This window comes from Lepisosteus oculatus, chromosome 4, assembly GCF_040954835.1.
Source record: "Lepisosteus oculatus isolate fLepOcu1 chromosome 4, fLepOcu1.hap2, whole genome shotgun sequence".
NCBI lineage: Eukaryota > Metazoa > Chordata > Actinopteri > Semionotiformes > Lepisosteidae > Lepisosteus > Lepisosteus oculatus.
Genome location: NC_090699.1, coordinates 12,968,895 through 12,986,106, shown reverse-complemented (window position 1 = coordinate 12,986,106; position 17,212 = coordinate 12,968,895). Strand labels below are relative to the sequence as shown.

General features: G+C 45.9%; 1 protein-coding gene across 20 annotated transcripts in view; it reads left to right on the top strand.

Annotated features, from left to right (window-relative positions):
* Positions 1–17,212, top strand: part of LOC107076136 (deleted in malignant brain tumors 1 protein-like) — a 64,183-nt gene that overhangs the window by 41,385 nt on the left and 5,586 nt on the right. For 12 of the 20 annotated variants that reach the window (XM_069188678.1, XM_069188676.1, XM_069188670.1 and 9 more), the window contains 17 exons: positions 1,009–1,332; positions 2,238–2,264; positions 3,848–4,168; positions 4,933–4,959; positions 5,628–5,948; positions 6,742–6,768; positions 7,441–7,467; positions 8,350–8,412; positions 9,398–9,718; positions 10,501–10,527; positions 11,215–11,232; positions 12,114–12,176; positions 13,070–13,390; positions 14,191–14,217; positions 14,896–14,922; positions 15,815–15,877; positions 16,484–16,804. In XM_069188678.1, the coding sequence (XP_069044779.1) occupies positions 1,009–1,332; positions 2,238–2,264; positions 3,848–4,168; positions 4,933–4,959; positions 5,628–5,948; positions 6,742–6,768; positions 7,441–7,467; positions 8,350–8,412; positions 9,398–9,718; positions 10,501–10,527; positions 11,215–11,232; positions 12,114–12,176; positions 13,070–13,390; positions 14,191–14,217; positions 14,896–14,922; positions 15,815–15,877; positions 16,484–16,804 (2,325 nt within the window). The other 8 variants (XM_069188687.1, XM_069188685.1, XM_069188689.1 and 5 more) reach the window with 7 other exon arrangements.

Below are 17,212 nucleotides of genomic sequence, written 5' to 3'. Positions count from 1 at the left end.
TGTATTACACTTATTGTTTTTTCAGTTTCTATTTTAATTATGCAATAATGCCTTTCAACTGTCAGCATACCCAGTTGTCCGGCAGACTGCAGGAACTTCTTCAGTGTTTTTAGCAATCTGCCACAGTATAAATATCTGGACAGAACAACTGTGAGGCAGTTAGGAGAGCTCCTTCACCTGTCTTGGGTCATGGGTTCAAGTCCAGGGCCACACGCTGTACGATGTCACCACTGTTTTTGTACCATAAGAAGTGTGGTTAATTCAGCTCCTGAGTAAAAGTTTCATTCTCACAACCCACTGGAGGTGCGGCAACAGAGCTCCATAACAGACCCTCCACTAAGACTAGTTTTGAGCCAGTAAAATCAGCAGGATGCAGTTTATCACACTAGTGTGGATTGAGCCTCTGTCTTCTCTCAGTGTGCAATCTTTGTACTGGTGTGTTTGAGGCATGGAGTAACTGTGTGCTCTGACTATAGAAAATGTAGAACAAGCTGAGACTGATTATGACTATGGGTGAATCTTTCAGATCTGGTTCCATTCTGTCTTAAGTCTGCTGAACAAATTAAACAGACACGACAGTGTGGTCTGTACAATTAAAGACACTACAGGAGGGCAGAATAAGAAGAGGCTGCACTTACAGCAGAAGTGCCAGCAGAGGCCGCCAAAGCACCTCTTCTTGTTGTAAAGAGACACACTGGGAGATAATCTTTTACTTAACTAGAGTATTCATTGACGTTTTTAGTGCAGTGTGCCATATGTTTTTATTCAGGGTTTTGATTTGTATATGAAGGGCTTGCTCAGGCGTAGAGGTGTTTGGGATTCAATAGAGTGCTCTTTTTCTTTGATCAAACACACACAAAGGCTGCTGCAAAGAAATCTGCAGTTGCTTCAACTGTCATCATGGAGGTTTCATGTGTGCAGATTCAAGGAGCTACCTAACCTAGGGAAGAGCCTGTCACAGGCTTCTCTCTCATGGTCTAAGAATATAAATTTTGTCTTTATCCACAGATAACAGCGGAAGAGTCCGACTAGTCAGAGGACACAATAACTGCTCTGGGAGAGTGGAGGTCTATCACCATGGGCAGTGGGGGTCAGTGTGTGATCATGACTGGGACCAGTCTGATGCTCAGGTTGTCTGCAGAGAGGTGGGCTGTGGGGAGGCTGGGGCTCCTGTAGCTTTAAGAAGTACGAGGTTTGGAGCAGGAAGTGGCCCCATTCTTCTGGATGATGTCCACTGTAGAGGGAATGAGCCCACACTGATGAGCTGTACATCAAGGGGTCTGGGAAATCACAACTGTCTTCATGTTGAAGCTGCAGGAGTAGACTGTTCAGGTAGAGTAAATTTAGACTGCTCCTTCAAGTGTATATATTTTTTACAGTCAGGAACTGTGCACAAATGCTAACCTCAATGTTAAACGACGAGATGATATGAGCTCCCTTAATACTACATTAATCAGGACAGTGTTTTCAGACTGCTCTCTCAAGTGTGTTTATATTGTTTCCATACTGGAAATGTAAACAAAAGTTCACTTCCCTGTTAACAAATGCGATAACTCATTTTTTTTCCATTCCATTTATTCCCGTTCATACTCCATTCAGCTGGACATAAGTACAAGTCTATCCACAGCGAAGGCCTCTGTATGAGTCTGATTCACTCACAGTCTCCATCAGCCCTCAGTCTTGTGTCCCAGTGTGACATGAAGTCACTGAATCTGGTGTAGAAAGAAATTCCTGTCAAGACTGAGCAGCAGCTTGCCCATCAGTTGTGACTTGTCTGCTGGTGTCAGAATGTAGTTCATGGTTCACACATCATAGTTCATAGATCCTACTAGAGGACACCTGTGGCTCTGTGCTGCTCATTATTTCTAATGAATCTCAAGACGTGTCTTCAGCCCTCTGGAAAATTTCAAACACACCGTTGTCTACAACAAGGCTGCTGATCCTGTGACCCGTTGGTGATCTCTTTCATGTGTGAGAAGATCCTCTCTGTCCTTCTGTATAGACAGCAGCAGAGCCTGACTGGTCAGTATCAGTGATCAGATCAGCTTTATCTACCTGAAAACACACAATTCACCAATGAGGGAGCCAACAGTTTAGTTTTGTTTTGGCATTTCCTGAGATTTCCTGTGTTCAGCTCTAGAGTCATCTGTCAGACTGTTTCTTGTTGAGACACAGCAGACCAGTAGTTTACCTGAACTGGCCTGTCCACTGGGATTCACGGTGTTATTGTATTACAGGTGCAGTTGATTTCTGGGGAACTACAGGTAAGATTTTCACTCCCTTCTCAATATGAAAAGATATATTCTATATCTGCTTGTTATTATATTTTTCTGCCTTGTTTCAAGTCAGTTTGAGAATCAGCAATATTCATGTTAGAAAGTAAAGAATGTCAACTCTCACAGCACAGCAGCTTGAGCAGTTTCAGACTGGAGCAGCTGTAGTCTGTCACAGAAGCAACAGCAGGTGCTTGTTCTCTCATCTGAAGCCCTTGTGCAGGAGCAGTCATGTACAGTTCAGATCTGTCCACCTTTCTCTCCCCGAGCCCACAAGATGTGGATCAGAGAGCTCAGCCAGCACTCGGCTGGGTGAGACACGTGAGAGCCCAGAGCACTGTCCTTGTAGGAGAGAGAGCTCTCTCAGAGCCCACTGGAAGCTCTGCTGATGGTGATGGCAGAGAGCTACAGGAGGGTCGACTCGGAGCTGAGTCTGACAGCAGGAGCACCTTTCATACTGCCTTCTGCCTAGATGACTGTGTGGGAGTCTGGAGCCACTGCAGTCAGCAGAAAGAGCCTCCAGCACATGTTCAGTCTTTTAAACGTTATTGTCCTTCATCGGCATCAACAGTACTCATGTTCTACACACAGTCGCTATTACACTTAATTTATCATTGGTGTGTATTAAATAGTAATTATCCCTTCATACTTTTTCAACTGTCTGGATACCCAGTTGTCTGGCAGACTGCAAGTAAGTTTCTGCAGTGCTTCCAGCAGTCTGTGACAGCTCCTGGACTTGGGTCCTGGGTTCAATTGCAGACTGGGACACACTCTTTATGAAGTCACCACTACCTTTTCTGCCATAATCACATGACGCATACAGTTAATTCAGCTCTTGAGTAAAAGTTTCATTGTCATTGTGGCAGCAGAGCTCTCTAACAGAACCTCTGTACTAAGCTTAGTATAGAGCGGTTATAATCAGCAGGATGCAGTTTATCACACTAGTGTGGATTGAGCCTCTGTCTTCTCTCAGTGTGCAATCTTTGTACTGGTGTGTTTGGGGCATGGAGTAACTGTGTGCTCTGACTATAGAACATGTAGAACAAGCTGAGACTATGACTGTGAATGAATCTTTCAGATCGGGTTCCCTTCTGTCTTAAGTCTGCTGAACAAATTAAACCCAGTGTGGTCTGTACATGAGTGTAACTCTTGTTTGCAATTAAAGACACTACAGGAGGGCAGACTAAGAAGGTGCTGCAATTACAGCAGAAGTGCCAGCAGAGGCCGCCAAAGGACCCCTTCTTGTTGTAAAGAGACACACTGGGAGATAATCTTTTACTAAACTAGAGTATTCATTGAAGTTGTTAGTGCAGTGTGCCATATGTTTTTATTCAGGGTTTTGATTTGTATATTAAGGGCTTCCTCAGGCGTTGAGGTGTTTAGGATTCAATAGAGTGCTCTTTTTCTTTGATCAAACACACACAAAGGCTGCTGCAAAGTCTTCTGCAGTCGCTTCTGCTGTCATCATGGAGGTTTCATGTGTGCAGATTCAAGGGATACCTAACATAGGGTAGAGCCTGTCACAGATGTCTCTCTCATGATGTGCATGCTATCTCTCCTGTCTTATTCCACAGGCATCAGGAGAGTCCGACTGGTCGACGGACCCAATAACTGCTCTGGGAGAGTGGAGGTGTACCACCGCGGTCAGTGGGGGACAGTGTGTGATGATGACTGGGACCAGTCTGATGCTCAGGTTGTCTGTAGAGAGGTGGGCTGTGGGGAGGCTGGAGCTCCTGTAGCTTTAAGACAAGCCTTGTTTGGAGCAGGAAGTGGCCCCATTCTTCTGGATGATGTCCACTGTACAGGGAATGAGTCCACACTGCTTAGCTGTACAACAAGGGGTCTAGAAAATCATAACTGTGGTCATTCTGAAGACGCAGGAGTTGACTGTTCAGGTAGAGTGTTTTCAGACTTCCCTTTTGAGTGTGTATTTATATTTTTTCATTCAGGAAATGTACAAAATGTGAATTTCCATGTTAATAAATGAGAAATCAATAGCTCCCATAATACTTTATTGATCAGGACATAACTACAAGTCTATCCACAGCGACGGCCTCGATATGAATCTGATTCACTCACAGTCTCCATCAGTCCTCAGGCTTGTGTCCCAGTTGCGCCTCTTGATTGGCCTCTCTTTCTGTCCCCTGCTCCCGCCTCTCGCTCCTCCTCTCTCCCAGCTCTTGTCCTCCCGCTACATTACTTTTGCTTACTGCCCTGTCTTCCTCACACCTGAAGAAGTTTCCACGGCCGAAACGTTGCGTTTTCTTTCTTCTTTTTTTCAGGATGGAATAAACCCATTACTTGTTCCTTATATTGCATATATTGTTGTTTCACTGAGACGGGCAAACAGACACACACCATACACCGACAGTAACACTCACACCACACACAGACGCTAACTCACACTGGATAACCAAACTCACACCAGAAACAGACACACGCAATCACACCAGACATAATCGCACACACTGACACCAATTTTCCAGGAACCCAGTTAACCTGTTCAGCGTTTTATAGTTTTAATAATGTTAACATTTGTGTCCTTCATTTGCAGCGACAGTATTCACACTCCACACCTCGAGACCATCTGTATTACTCATATTGTATCATTAGTGTGTATTAAATTGTAATTATCCCTTCTTGCCTTTTCCCCTTTCAGGAATGACAGATGTCTGGCAGACTGCAGGTACGTATCTTCAGGCCTCAGAGCAAATTGTCCCAGTAGAAACAGTTTAGAAGCCTGGTATAGGCTGTTGTTTCTCAGTGTGCAGTTTATGTAATGCTGTGTTTGAGACACAGAGAAACTGCTGTGAGTGTGGAACATGTAGAATAAGCCGAGCTGATTCTGACAGTGTGGCTGAGTCTTATTTAACCGGTTTCTTTGTGTCTTTAATCTACTGAAGGAACCCAGTGTGGTCTTCACAAGGGTATAGTTCTTCTTAGCAATTTTATACACTGTGGCAGAGCAGTCTATGAAGGGGCTGGTATTACAGCGCAATTTCCAGCAGAAGCTACTAAAGCACCTCTTCTTGGTGTAAAGAGACACACAGGGTGATGAACTTCTAATTATGCAGAATCTGCGTGGAAGTTCTTAGTGCACTTTGTTAATTTGGGATTTTGATTGGTATTTAAAGGCCTTGGTCAGTCATAGTGGTGTATGGAATTTATCTAAATGCTCATTTCTTTGTTGAAACAACTAAAAATTGTGAAGTAAAGCCTTCTGCACTAGCTTGAGCTGTCAACATGGAGTTTTTGCTGAGTGTGCAGATTTATAGGAATACCCCATCTAAGGTAGAATCTTTCACAGATGTCTGTCTCACGGTGTAAGAATTTTCCTCCCGTCTTATTCCACAGGCAACAGGAGAGTCCGACTGGTCGACGGACCCAATAACTGCTCTGGGAGAGTGGAGGTGTACCACCGCGGTCAGTGGGGGACAGTGTGTGATGATGACTGGGACCGGTCTGATGCTCAGGTTGTCTGCAGGGAGGTGGGCTGTGAGGAGGCTGGAGCTCCTGTAGCTCTAGGAAGTACCAGGTTTGGAGCAGGAAGTGGCCCCATTCTTCTGGATGATGTCCGCTGTAGAGGGAATGAGCCCACACTGCTGAACTGTACATCATGGGGTCTGGGAAATCATGACTGTGGTCATTCTGAAGACGCAGGAGTTGACTGTTCAGGTAGAGTCATGTCAGTTGGCTCTTTAAAGTCTGTGTTTATATTTTCTCCATACTGGAAATGTACAAAAAAGCTCACTTCCATGTTAACACATGTGACTCATTTATTTCCATTCCAATTATTCCAATACATACTTCATTCATCAAGACATTCTATAACTACTGGACAAAACTACAAGTCTATCCACAGCGAAGGCCTCTATATGAATCTGATTCACTCACAGTCTCCATCAGCCCTCAGGCTTGAGTCCCAGTGTGACATGAAGTCACTGAATCTGGTGTAGAAAGAAATTCATATCAAGACTGGGCAGCAGCTTGCCCATCAGTTGTGAGTTGTCTGCTGGTGTCAGAATGTAGTTTATGGTTCACAGATCATAGTTCATCCTACTAGAGGACACCTGTGGCTCTGTGCTGCTCATTATTTCTAATGAATCTCAAGACGTGTCTTCAGCCCTCTGGAAAATTTCAAACACACCGTGGTCTACAACAAGGCTGCTGATCCTGTGACCCGTTGGTGATCTCTTTCATGTGTGAGAAGATCCTCTCTGTCCTTCTGTACAGACAGCAGCAGAGCCTGACTGGTCAGTATCAGTGATCAGATCAGCTTTATCTACCTGAAAACACACAATTCACCAATGAGGGAGCCAACAGTTTAGTTTTGTTTTGGCATTTCCTGAGATCTCCTGTGTTCAGCTCCAGAGTCATCTGTCGGACTGCTTCTTGTTGAGACACTGCAGACCAGCAGTTTATCTGAACTCGCCTGTTCACTGCGATTCACAGTGTTATTGTATTGCAGGTGCAGTTGATTTCTGGGAAACTACAGGTAAGATTTTCACTCCCTTCTGTATATGAAAAGACATTTTCTATATCTGCTTGTCATGACATTTTTCTACCTTGTTTCAAGTCAGTTTGAGAATCGGCAAGATCCATGTTAGAAAGTAGAGAATAACGATTCTCACAGCACAGCAGCTTGAGCAGTTTGAGACTGGACCAGCTGTAGTCTGTCACAGAAGCAACAGCAGGTGCTTGTTCTCTCATCTGAAGCCCTTGTGCAGGAGCAGTCATGTACAGTTCAGATCTGTCCACCTTTCTCTCCCCGAGCCCACAAGATGTGGATCAGAGAGCTCAGCCAGCACTCGGCTGGGTGAGACACCTGAGAGCCCAGAGCACTGTCCTTATAGGAGAGAGAGCTCTCTCAGAGCCCACTGGAAGCTCTGCTGATGGTGATGCCAGAGAGCTACAGGAGGGTCGACTCGGAGCTGAGTCTGACAGCAGGAGCACCTTTCATACTGCCTTCTGCCTAGATGACTGTGTGGGAGTCTGGAGCCACTGCAGTCAGCAGAAAGAGCCTCCAGGACATTTCAGTCTTTTAAACATTATTGTCCTTCATCAACAGCAACAGTATTCATGTTCTACTAGACTGTCTCTATTACACAGATTGTATCCATGGTGTTTATTATCCTGTTATTATTAAATCAATCCTTTTCCCTTTCAGAAATCTCAGATCTCTGGCAGACTGCAGGTACGTATCTTCTGACCAAACATCAAATCGTCCCAGTGGAATCAGTCTGGGCAGCACAGCCATGGGTCAGTTAGGAGTGCTGCTTCACTGGTTTTGGGTCCTGGGTTCAATTCCAGACACAGACGCCCAGTGTGTGGAGTCTGCATGGCCTCCATTGTTTCCTCAATTCATGAGTGTGTATAGACTGTGTGTGAACACACTGCGATGGGCTGGAGTCCTATAGAGTGTGTATAGACTGTGTGTGAACACACTGCGATGGGCTGGAGTCCTATAGAGTGTGTATAGACTGTGTGTGAACACACTGCGATGGGCTGGAGTCCTATAGAGTGTGTATAGATTGTGTGAGCGCCCTGCGATGGGCTGGAGTCCTATAGAGTGTGTATAGACTGTGTGAGTGTCCTGCGATGGGCTGGAGTCCTATAGAGTGTGTATAGACTGTGTGTGAGCACCCTGTGATGGGCTGGAGTCCTATAGAGTGTGTATAGACTGTGTGTGAGCGCCCTGTGATGGGCTGGAGTCCTATAGAGTGTGTATAGACTGTGTGTGAGTGCCTGTGATGGGCTGGAGTCCTATAGAGTGTGTATAGACTGTGTGTGAGTGCCCTGTGATGGGCTGGAGTCCTATAGAGTGTGTACAGGCTGGTGTCCTGCTTGCGTCCTCTCAGTGCTGCATAATGAATGATTGTCAGTGTTGTGACCTTGAGGGCCCCAGTGTTTGTCCTTCATGCTGCTTGTGTCCCTGTGTTTGTGTGGCTCTGCCTCAGTGTCACTCCACAGCAGCCTTAAATAGCTGAAGTGTTGTGACATGACTGATGTGATTTAAATCGTACAACCCGCAGTCTGCATGATCCTGTATCTTACTGACTGTGACTGATTTCCACAGCACCAGACATGGTCCAGACAACAGAATTCACGGCTCCCTCTTCAGACACTCCCTCTGCTGAAGGTGAGTTTCACCCTGCTCTTTTCTAGATTGTGTTTAATGTCCCTCACAATGTCACCTTTTCTACCACAAACACATGAGAACTGTTGTTACGTCCACTGCTGAACTGGGGATGTAGCAGCAGAGCTCTCTGTCAGATCCTCTTCATTACAGAGACAGTAACATCAGTGGGAGTCAGTTTAGAAGCCTGGTGTAGATGAGGCCTCTGTTGTTTCTCAGTGTGCATATTTTGTGGTGCTGTATTTGAGACACAAAGGATCTGCTGTGAGTGTGGAACATGTAGAACAAGCTGAGGCTGATTCTGACAGTGTGGCTGAGTCTTATGGAACCGGTTCCTTTGTGTCTTCAATCTACTGTAGGAATTAAACCCAGTGTGGTCTTCACAAGGGTGTAGCTCTTCTTAGCAATTACAGGTATATACACTGTGGCAGAGCAGCCTATGATGGGACTGGTATTACAGCAGAACTTCTAGCAGAGGCTGCCAAAGCACCTCTTCTTGGTGTAAAGAGACACACAGGGTGATGAACTTTCAATTATGTAGAATCTGCAAGGAAGCTGTCTCAACAGAGAAGCCGTTCATGTGCAGTAGAGAGTGATCAGCGCGAGCCCTCCTGAAGTCAATTATCATCTCTTTTGTCTTATCGACATTCAGAGACAGATTGTTGTTTAAGCACCAGTCCACTAGTTGCTCCACCTCCTCTCTGTATGGTGTCTCATCGTTGTTACTAATGAGGCCCACCACTGTCGTGTCATCAGCAAACTTGATGATGTCATTTGCAATGTGCTTAGCAGTGCAGTCATGACTCATCAGCGTGAACAGGAGTGGGCTGAGTACACAGCCCTAGGGGGGTTCCCGTGTTGACTATCGTGGTACTAGAGATGTGGTTTCCAATCTGGACTGTCTGAGGTCTCTTGGTCAGAAAGTCTAGAATCTTTCACAGATGTCTGTCTCACGGTGTAGGAATTTTCCTCCTGTCTTATTCCACAGGCAACAGGAGAGTCCGACTCATTGATGGACACAACAACTGCTCTGGGAGAGTGGAGGTCTACCACCACGGTCAGTGGGGGACAGTGTGTGATGATGACTGGGACCAGTCTGATGCTCAGGTTGTCTGCAGAGAGGTGGGCTGTGGGGAGGCTGGAGCTCCTGTAGCTCTAAGAAGTTCCATATTTGGAGAAGGAAGTGGCCCCATTCTTCTGGATGATGTCCACTGTAGAGGGAATGAGTCCACACTGCTGAACTGTACATCAAGGGGTCTGGGAAACCATGACTGTCATCATATTGAAGACGCAGGAGTCGACTGTTCAGGTAGCGTGATGTCAGTTGGCTCTTTAAAGTCTATGTTTATATTTTCTCCATACTGGAAATGTACAAAAAACCTCACTTCCATGTTAACAAATGTGATAACTCATTTATTTCCATTCCAATTATTCCAATACATACTCCATTCATCAAGACATTCTATAACTACTGGACAAAACTAAAAGTCTATCTACAGCGAAGGCCTCGTACGAGTCTGATTCACTCACAGTCTTGTGTCCCAGTGTGACATGAAGTCACTGAATCTGGTGTAGAAAGAAATTCCTGTCAAGACTGAGCAGCAGCTTGCCCATCAGTTGTGAGTTGTCTGCTGGTGTCAGAATGTAGTTCATGGTTCACACATCATAGTTCATAGATCCTACTAGAGGACACCTGTGGCTTTGTGCTGCTCATTATATCTAATGAATCTCAAGACGTGTCTTCAGCCCTCTGGAGAATTTCAAACACACCGTGGTCTACAACAGGGCTGCTGATCCTGTGACCCATTGGTGATCTCTTTCATGTGTGAGAAGATCCTCTCTGTCCTTCTGTACAGACAGCAGTAGAGCCTGACTGGTCAGTATCAGTGATCAGATCACCTTCATGTACCTGAAAACACACAATTCACCAATCAGGGAGCCAACAGATTAGTCTTGTATTGGCATTTCCTGAGATCTCCTGTGTTCAGCTCCAGAGTCATCTGTCAGACTGTTTCTTGTTGAGACACTACAGACCAGCAGTTTGCCTGAACTGGCCTGTCCACTGCGATTCACAGTTTTATTGTATTGCAGGTGCAGCTGAGTTCTGGGGTACTACAGGTAAGATTTTCACTCCCTTCTCTATATGAAAAGACATTTTCTATATCTGCTTGTCATGACATTTTTCTACCTTGTTTCAAGTCAGTTTGAGAATCACCAATATTCATGTTAGAAAGCAAAGAGTAACGACTCTCACAGCACAGCAGCTTGAGCAGTTTGAGACTGGAGCAGCTGTAGTCTGTCACAGAAGCGACAGCAGGTGCTTGTTCTCTCATCTGAAGCCCTTGTGCAGGAGCAGTCATGTACAGTTCAGATCTGTCCACCTTTCTCTCCCCGAGCCCACAAGATGTGGATCAGAGAGCTCAGCCAGCACTCGGCTGGGTGAGACACCTGAGAGCCCAGAGCACTGTCCTTATAGGAGAGAGAGCTCTCTCAGAGCCCACTGGAAGCTCTGCTGATGGTGATGCCAGAGAGCTACAGGAGGGTCGACTCGGAGCTGAGTCTGACAGCAGGAGCACCTTTCATACTGCCTTCTGCCTAGATGACTGTGTGGGAGTCTGGAGCCACTGCAGTCAGCAGAAAGAGGCTCCAGGACATGTTCAGTCTTTTAAACATTATTGTCCTTCATCAATAGAAACAGTATTCATGTTCTACACGCAGAGACTGTCTCTGTTACACATATTGTATCCATGGTGTTTATTATCCTGTTATTATTAAATCAATCCTTTTCCCTTTCCGAAATCCCAGATCTCTGGCAGACTGCAGGTACGTATCTTCTGACCAAACATCAAATCGTCCCAGTGGAATCAGTCTGGGCAGCACAGCCGTGGGTCAGTTAGGAGTGCTGCTTCACTGGTCTTGGGTCCTGGGTTCAATTCCAGACACAGACGCCCAGCGTGTGGAGTCTGCATGGCCTCCATTGTTTCCTCAGTTCATGAGTGTGTATAGACTGTGTGTGAACACACTGCGATGGGCTGGAGTCCTATAGAGTGTGTATAGACTGTGTGAACACACTGCGATGGGCTGGAGTCCTATAGAGTGTGTATAGACTGTGTGTGAGTGCCTGTGATGGGCTGGAGTCCTATAGAGTGTGTATAGACTGTGTGTGAATGCCTGTGATGGGCTGGAGTCCTATAGAGTGTGTATAGACTGTGTGTGAGTGCCTGTGATGGGCTGGAGTCCTATAGAGTGTGTATAGACTGTGTGTGAACACACTGCGATGGGCTGGAGTCCTATAGAGTGTGTATAGACTGTGTGTGAGTGCCCTGCGATGGGCTGGAGTCCTATAGAGTGTGTATAGACTGTGTGTGAGCGCCCTGCGATGGGCTGGAGTCCTATAGAGTGTGTATAGACTGTGTGTGAGTGCCTGTGATGGGCTGGAGTCCTATAGAGTGTGTACAGGCTGTTGTCCTGCTTGCGTCCTCTCAGTGCTGCATAATGGATGATTGTCAGTGTTGTGACCTTGAGGGCCCCAGTGTTTGTCCTTCATGCTGCTTGTGTCCCTGTGTTTGTGTGGCTCTGCCTCAGTGTCACTCCACAGCAGCCTTTAAAAGCTGAAGTGTTGTGACATGACTGATGTGATTGAAATCATACAACCCGCTGCCTGCATGATCCTGTATCTTACTGACTGTGACTGATTTCCACAGCACCAGACACGGTCCAGACAACAGAATTCACTGCTCCCTCTTCAGACATTCCCTCTGCTGAAGGTGAGTTTCACCTGGTTCTTTTCTAGATTGTGTTTAATATCCCTAAAATGGTCACCACTAACTTTTCTACCAGAAGCACATGAAAAACTGTGGTTAATTCTGCTGCCGAGTAAAAGTTTTAGTGTCACAGAGCAATGGAGTTATGGCATTAGAGCTCTCTAACAGATCATCTCCTCTTAGATCAGTACAGAGCCATCAGCTTCTGTGGGAATCAGTTAGACAGCCTGGTGTAGTTGTAGCCTCTGTTGTCTGACAGTGTACAGTTTTTATACTGACATGTTTGAGAGACAGAGCAGCTGTTTGCTCTGAATGGAGAATAAGCTGAGGCTGTTTTATAGTGTAGCTGAGTCTTTCAGATTTGGTTCTCTTTGTCTGTATTCAATTCAACATACTTTACTCATCCCTGGGTGGGAAATTTAGGTCTCTGAAAGATGTTAAACACAGTATAGTCTTTACAAGGGTGTAGGTCTTGTTGGTAATTAAAGATACTGTGGCAAAACATCTTAAAAAGGGGCTTCAATTTCAGTAGTAATACAAGCAGAAGTCACCAAAGCACATTGTGTTACTGTAAAGAGCCACACTGGGTGACGATGACTTAATTGAATAGATTATTCATGGAAGTTGGTAGTTAATGTTGTCACACAGGATAGTTAGGGTTTGGATTAGAATGTGAAGGGCTTGCTCAGACACAGTGGTGATTTGGTTGTATTTGAGTGCTCTTTTACTTTGTTCTGACAATTAAAAAGCCTTTAATGAGGCCTTCCACACCTGCTTTCATGGTCCTCATAGAGAGTTTGTGTGTGCAGATTCAAGGGACTACCTAAACTAGGGTAGAGTCTGTCACAGATGTCTTTCTCACAGTGTAAGAACATCCCTCCTGTTTTGATCCACAGGCATCAGGAGAGTCCGACTGGTCAATGGACACAACAGCTGCTCTGGGAGAGTGGAGGTCTACCACCGCGGTCAGTGGGGGACAGTGTGTGATGATAACTGGGACCAGTCTGATGCTCAGGTTGTCTGCAGAGAGGTGGGCTGTGGGGAGGCTGGAGCTCCTGTAGCTCTACTAGGTTCAAGGTTTGGAGCAGGAAGTGGCCCCATTCTTCTGGATGATGTCCACTGTAGAGGGAATGAGCCCACACTGCTGAACTGTACATCAAGGGGTCTGGGAAACCATGACTGTCGTCATATTGAAGACGCAGGAGTCGACTGTTCAGGTAGAGTGATGTCAGTTGGCTCTTTAAAGTCTGTGTTTATATTTTCTCCATACTGGAAATGTACAAAAAAACTCACTTCCATGTTAACAAATGTGATAACTCATTTATTTCCATTCCAATTATTCCAATACATACTCCATTCATCAAGACATTCTATAACTACTGGACAAAACTAAAAGTCTATCCACAGCGAAGGCCTCTGTATGAGTCTGAGTCACTCACAGTCTCCATCAATCCTCAGTCTTGTGTTCCAGTGTGACATGAAGTCACTGAATCTGGTGTAGAAAGAAATTCATGTCAAGACTGGGCAGCAGCTTGCCCATCAGTTGTGAGTTGTCTGCTGGTGTCAGAATGTAGTTCATTGTTCACACATCATAGTTCATAGATCCTACTAGAGGACACCTGTGGCTCTGTGCTGCTCATTATATCTAATGAATCTCAAGACGTGTCTTCAGCCCTCTGGAGAATTTCAAACACATCGTGGTCTACAACAGGGCTGCTGATCCTGTGACCCGTTGGTGATCTCTTTCATGTGTGAGAACATTCTCTCTGTCCTTCTGTACAGACAGCAGTAGAGCCTGACTGTTCAGTATCAGTGATCAGATCAGCTTCATGTACCTGAAAACACACAATCTACCAATGAGAGAGCCAACAGATTAGTCTTGTATTGGCATTTCCTGAGATCTCCTGTGTTCAGCTCCACAGTCATCTGTCAGACTTTTTCTTGTTGAGACACTACAGACCAGCAGTTTGCCTGAACAGGCCTGTCCACTGCGATTCACAGTGTTATTGTATTGCAGGTGCAGCTGAGTTCTGGGGAACTACAAGTAAGATTTTCACTCCCTTCTCTATATGAAAAGACATTTGCTATATCTGCTTGTCATTATATTTTTCTACCTTGTTTCAAGTCAGTTTGAGAATCAGCAATATTCAAGTTAGAAAGTAAAGAATAACAAATCTCACCGCACAGCAGCTTGAGCAGTTTGAGACTGGAGCAGCTGTAGTCTGTCACAGAAGCAACAGCAGGTGCTTGTTCTCTCATCTGAAGCCTTTGTGCAGGAGCAGTCATGTACAGTTCAGATCTGTCCACCTTTCTCTCCCCGAGCCCACAAGATGTGGATCAGAGAGCTCAGCCAGCACTCGGCTGGGTGAGACACCTGAGAGCCCAGAGCACTGTCCTTGTAGGAGAGAGAGCTCTCTCAGAGCCCACTGGAAGCTCTGCTGATGGTGATTGCAGAGAGCTACAGGAGGGTCGACTCGGAGCTGAGTCTGACAGCAGGAGCACCTTTCATACTGCCTTCTGCCTAGATGACTGTGTGGGAGTCTGGAGCCACTGCAGTCAGCAGAAAGAGCCTCCAGGACATGTTCAGTCTTTTAAACATTATTGTCCTTCATCAACAGCAACAGTATTCATCTCCTACACATAGAGACAGTCTCTATTACACAGATTGTATCCATGGTTTTTATTTTCCTGTAATTATTAAATCAATCCTTTTCCCTTTCAGAAATCCCAGATCTCTGGCAGACTGCAGGTACGTATCTTCTGACCAAACATCAAATCGTCCCAGTGGAATCAGTCTGGGCAGCACAGCCGTGGGTCAGTTAGGAGTGCTGCTTCACTGGTCTTGGGTCCTGGGTTCAATTCCAGACACAGACGCCCAGTGTGTGGAGTCTGCATGGCCTCCATTGTTTCCTCAGTTCATGAGTGTGTATAGACTGTGTGTGAGCGCCCTGCGATGGGCTGGAGTCCTATAGAGTGTGTATAGACTGTGTGTGAGTGCCCTGCGATGGGCTGGAGTCCTATAGAGTGTGTATAGACTGTGTGTGAGTGCCTGCGATGGGCTGGAGTCCTATAGAGTGTGTATAGACTGTGTGTGAGTGCCTGCGATGGGCTGGAGTCCTATAGAGTGTGTATAGACTGTGTGTGAGTGCCTGCGATGGGCTGGAGTCCTATAGAGTGTGTATAGACTGTGTGTGAGTGCCTGTGATGGGCTGGAGTCCTATAGAGTGTGTATAGACTGTGTGTGAGTGCCTGTGATGGGCTGGAGTCCTATAGAGTGTGTATAGACTGTGTGTGAGTGCCTGTGATGGGCTGGAGTCCTATAGAGTGTGTACAGGCTGTTGTCCTGCTTGCGTCCTCTCAGTGCTGCATAATGGATGATTGTCAGTGTTGTGACCTTGAGGGCCCCAGTGTTTGTCCTTCATGCTGCTTGTGTCCCTGTGTTTGTTTGGCTCTGCCTCAGTGTCAGTGCAATGTGTGGGACCTGAAATGTGCCGTCGTGCAGCTTGATGGGTTAGAAATGAGCAACTCCACAGCAGCCTTAAATAGCTGAAGTGTTGTGACATGACTATGGTGTGATTGAAATCATACAACCCACTGCCTGTGTGAGCCTGTATCTTACTGACTGTGACTGATTTCCACAGCACCAGACACGGTCCAGACAACAGAATTCACTGCTCCCTCTTCAGACACTCCCTCTGCTGAAGGTGAGTTTCACCTGGTTCTTTTCTAGATTGTGTTTAATATCCCTAAAATGCTCACCACTAACTTTTCTACCAGAAGCACATGAGAACTGTGGTTAATTATGCTGCTTAGTAAAAGATTTATTGTCACAGAGCACTGGAGCACTTAAAGATGTTAAACACAGTATAGTCTTTACAAGGGTGTAGGTCTTGTTGGTGAAGACACTGTGGCAAAACATCTTAAAAAGGGGCTTCAATTTCAGTAGTAATACAAGCAGAAGTCACCAAAGCACATTGTGTTACTGTAAAGAGCCACACTGGGTGACGATGATTTAATTGAATAGATTATTCATGGAAGTTGGTAGTTTATGTTGTCACACAGGATAGTTAGGGTTTGGATTAGAATGTGAAGGGCTTGCTCAGACACAGTGGTGATTTGGTTGTATTTAAGTGATCTCTTACTTTATTCTGACAATTAAAAAGCCTTTAATAAGGCCTTCCACACCTGCTTTCATGGTCCTCATAGAGAGTTTGTGTGTGCAGATTCAAGGGACTACCTAAACTAGGGTAGAGTCTGTCACAGATGTCTTTCTCACAGTGTAAGAACATCCCTCCTGTTTTGATCCACAGGCATCAGGAGAGTCCGACTGGTCAATGGACACAACAGCTGCTCTGGGAGAGTGGAGGTGTACCACCGCGGTCAGTGGGGGACAGTGTGTGATGATGACTGGGACCAGTCTGATGCTCAGGTTGTCTGCAGGGAGGTGGGCTGTGGGGAAACTGGTTTTGCTTTCGCTGTTAAGAAAGCCTACTTCGGAGCAGGAAGTGGCCCCATTCTTCTGGATGATGTCCGCTGTAGAGGGAATGAGCCCACACTGCTGAGATGCAGATCACTAGGGCTGGAAAATCACAACTGTGCTCATTCTGAAGATGCTGGAGTCGACTGTTCAGGTAGCGTCATGTCAGAATTGTTAGGGTGTATATTTAAGCTCTGTGCTGTCATATCCCCCTCTATAAGAAACTGTGCTGTCATGATCTGCGTTATCATAAATTCTCTGGGCTCTTGCAAGCCTCTGTGTGAAACTCTGGAAGCTCTGTGCTGTCACGAACCCCACTCTCGGAAACTGTCAGGGTCCTGTGCTGTCCTTCTCCTCTCTGTCAGAAACTGTTGGGGCTCTTTGTTGTTCCGAACCCCTCTGTCAGAGCCTCTGGGTGCTCACACTCACACCAGACACAATCACACACACTCACACCAGACAGACACCAGACAGACACCAGACAGACACCAGACAGACACCAGACAGACACCAGACAGACACCAGACAGACACCAGACAGACACCAGACAGACACCAGACAG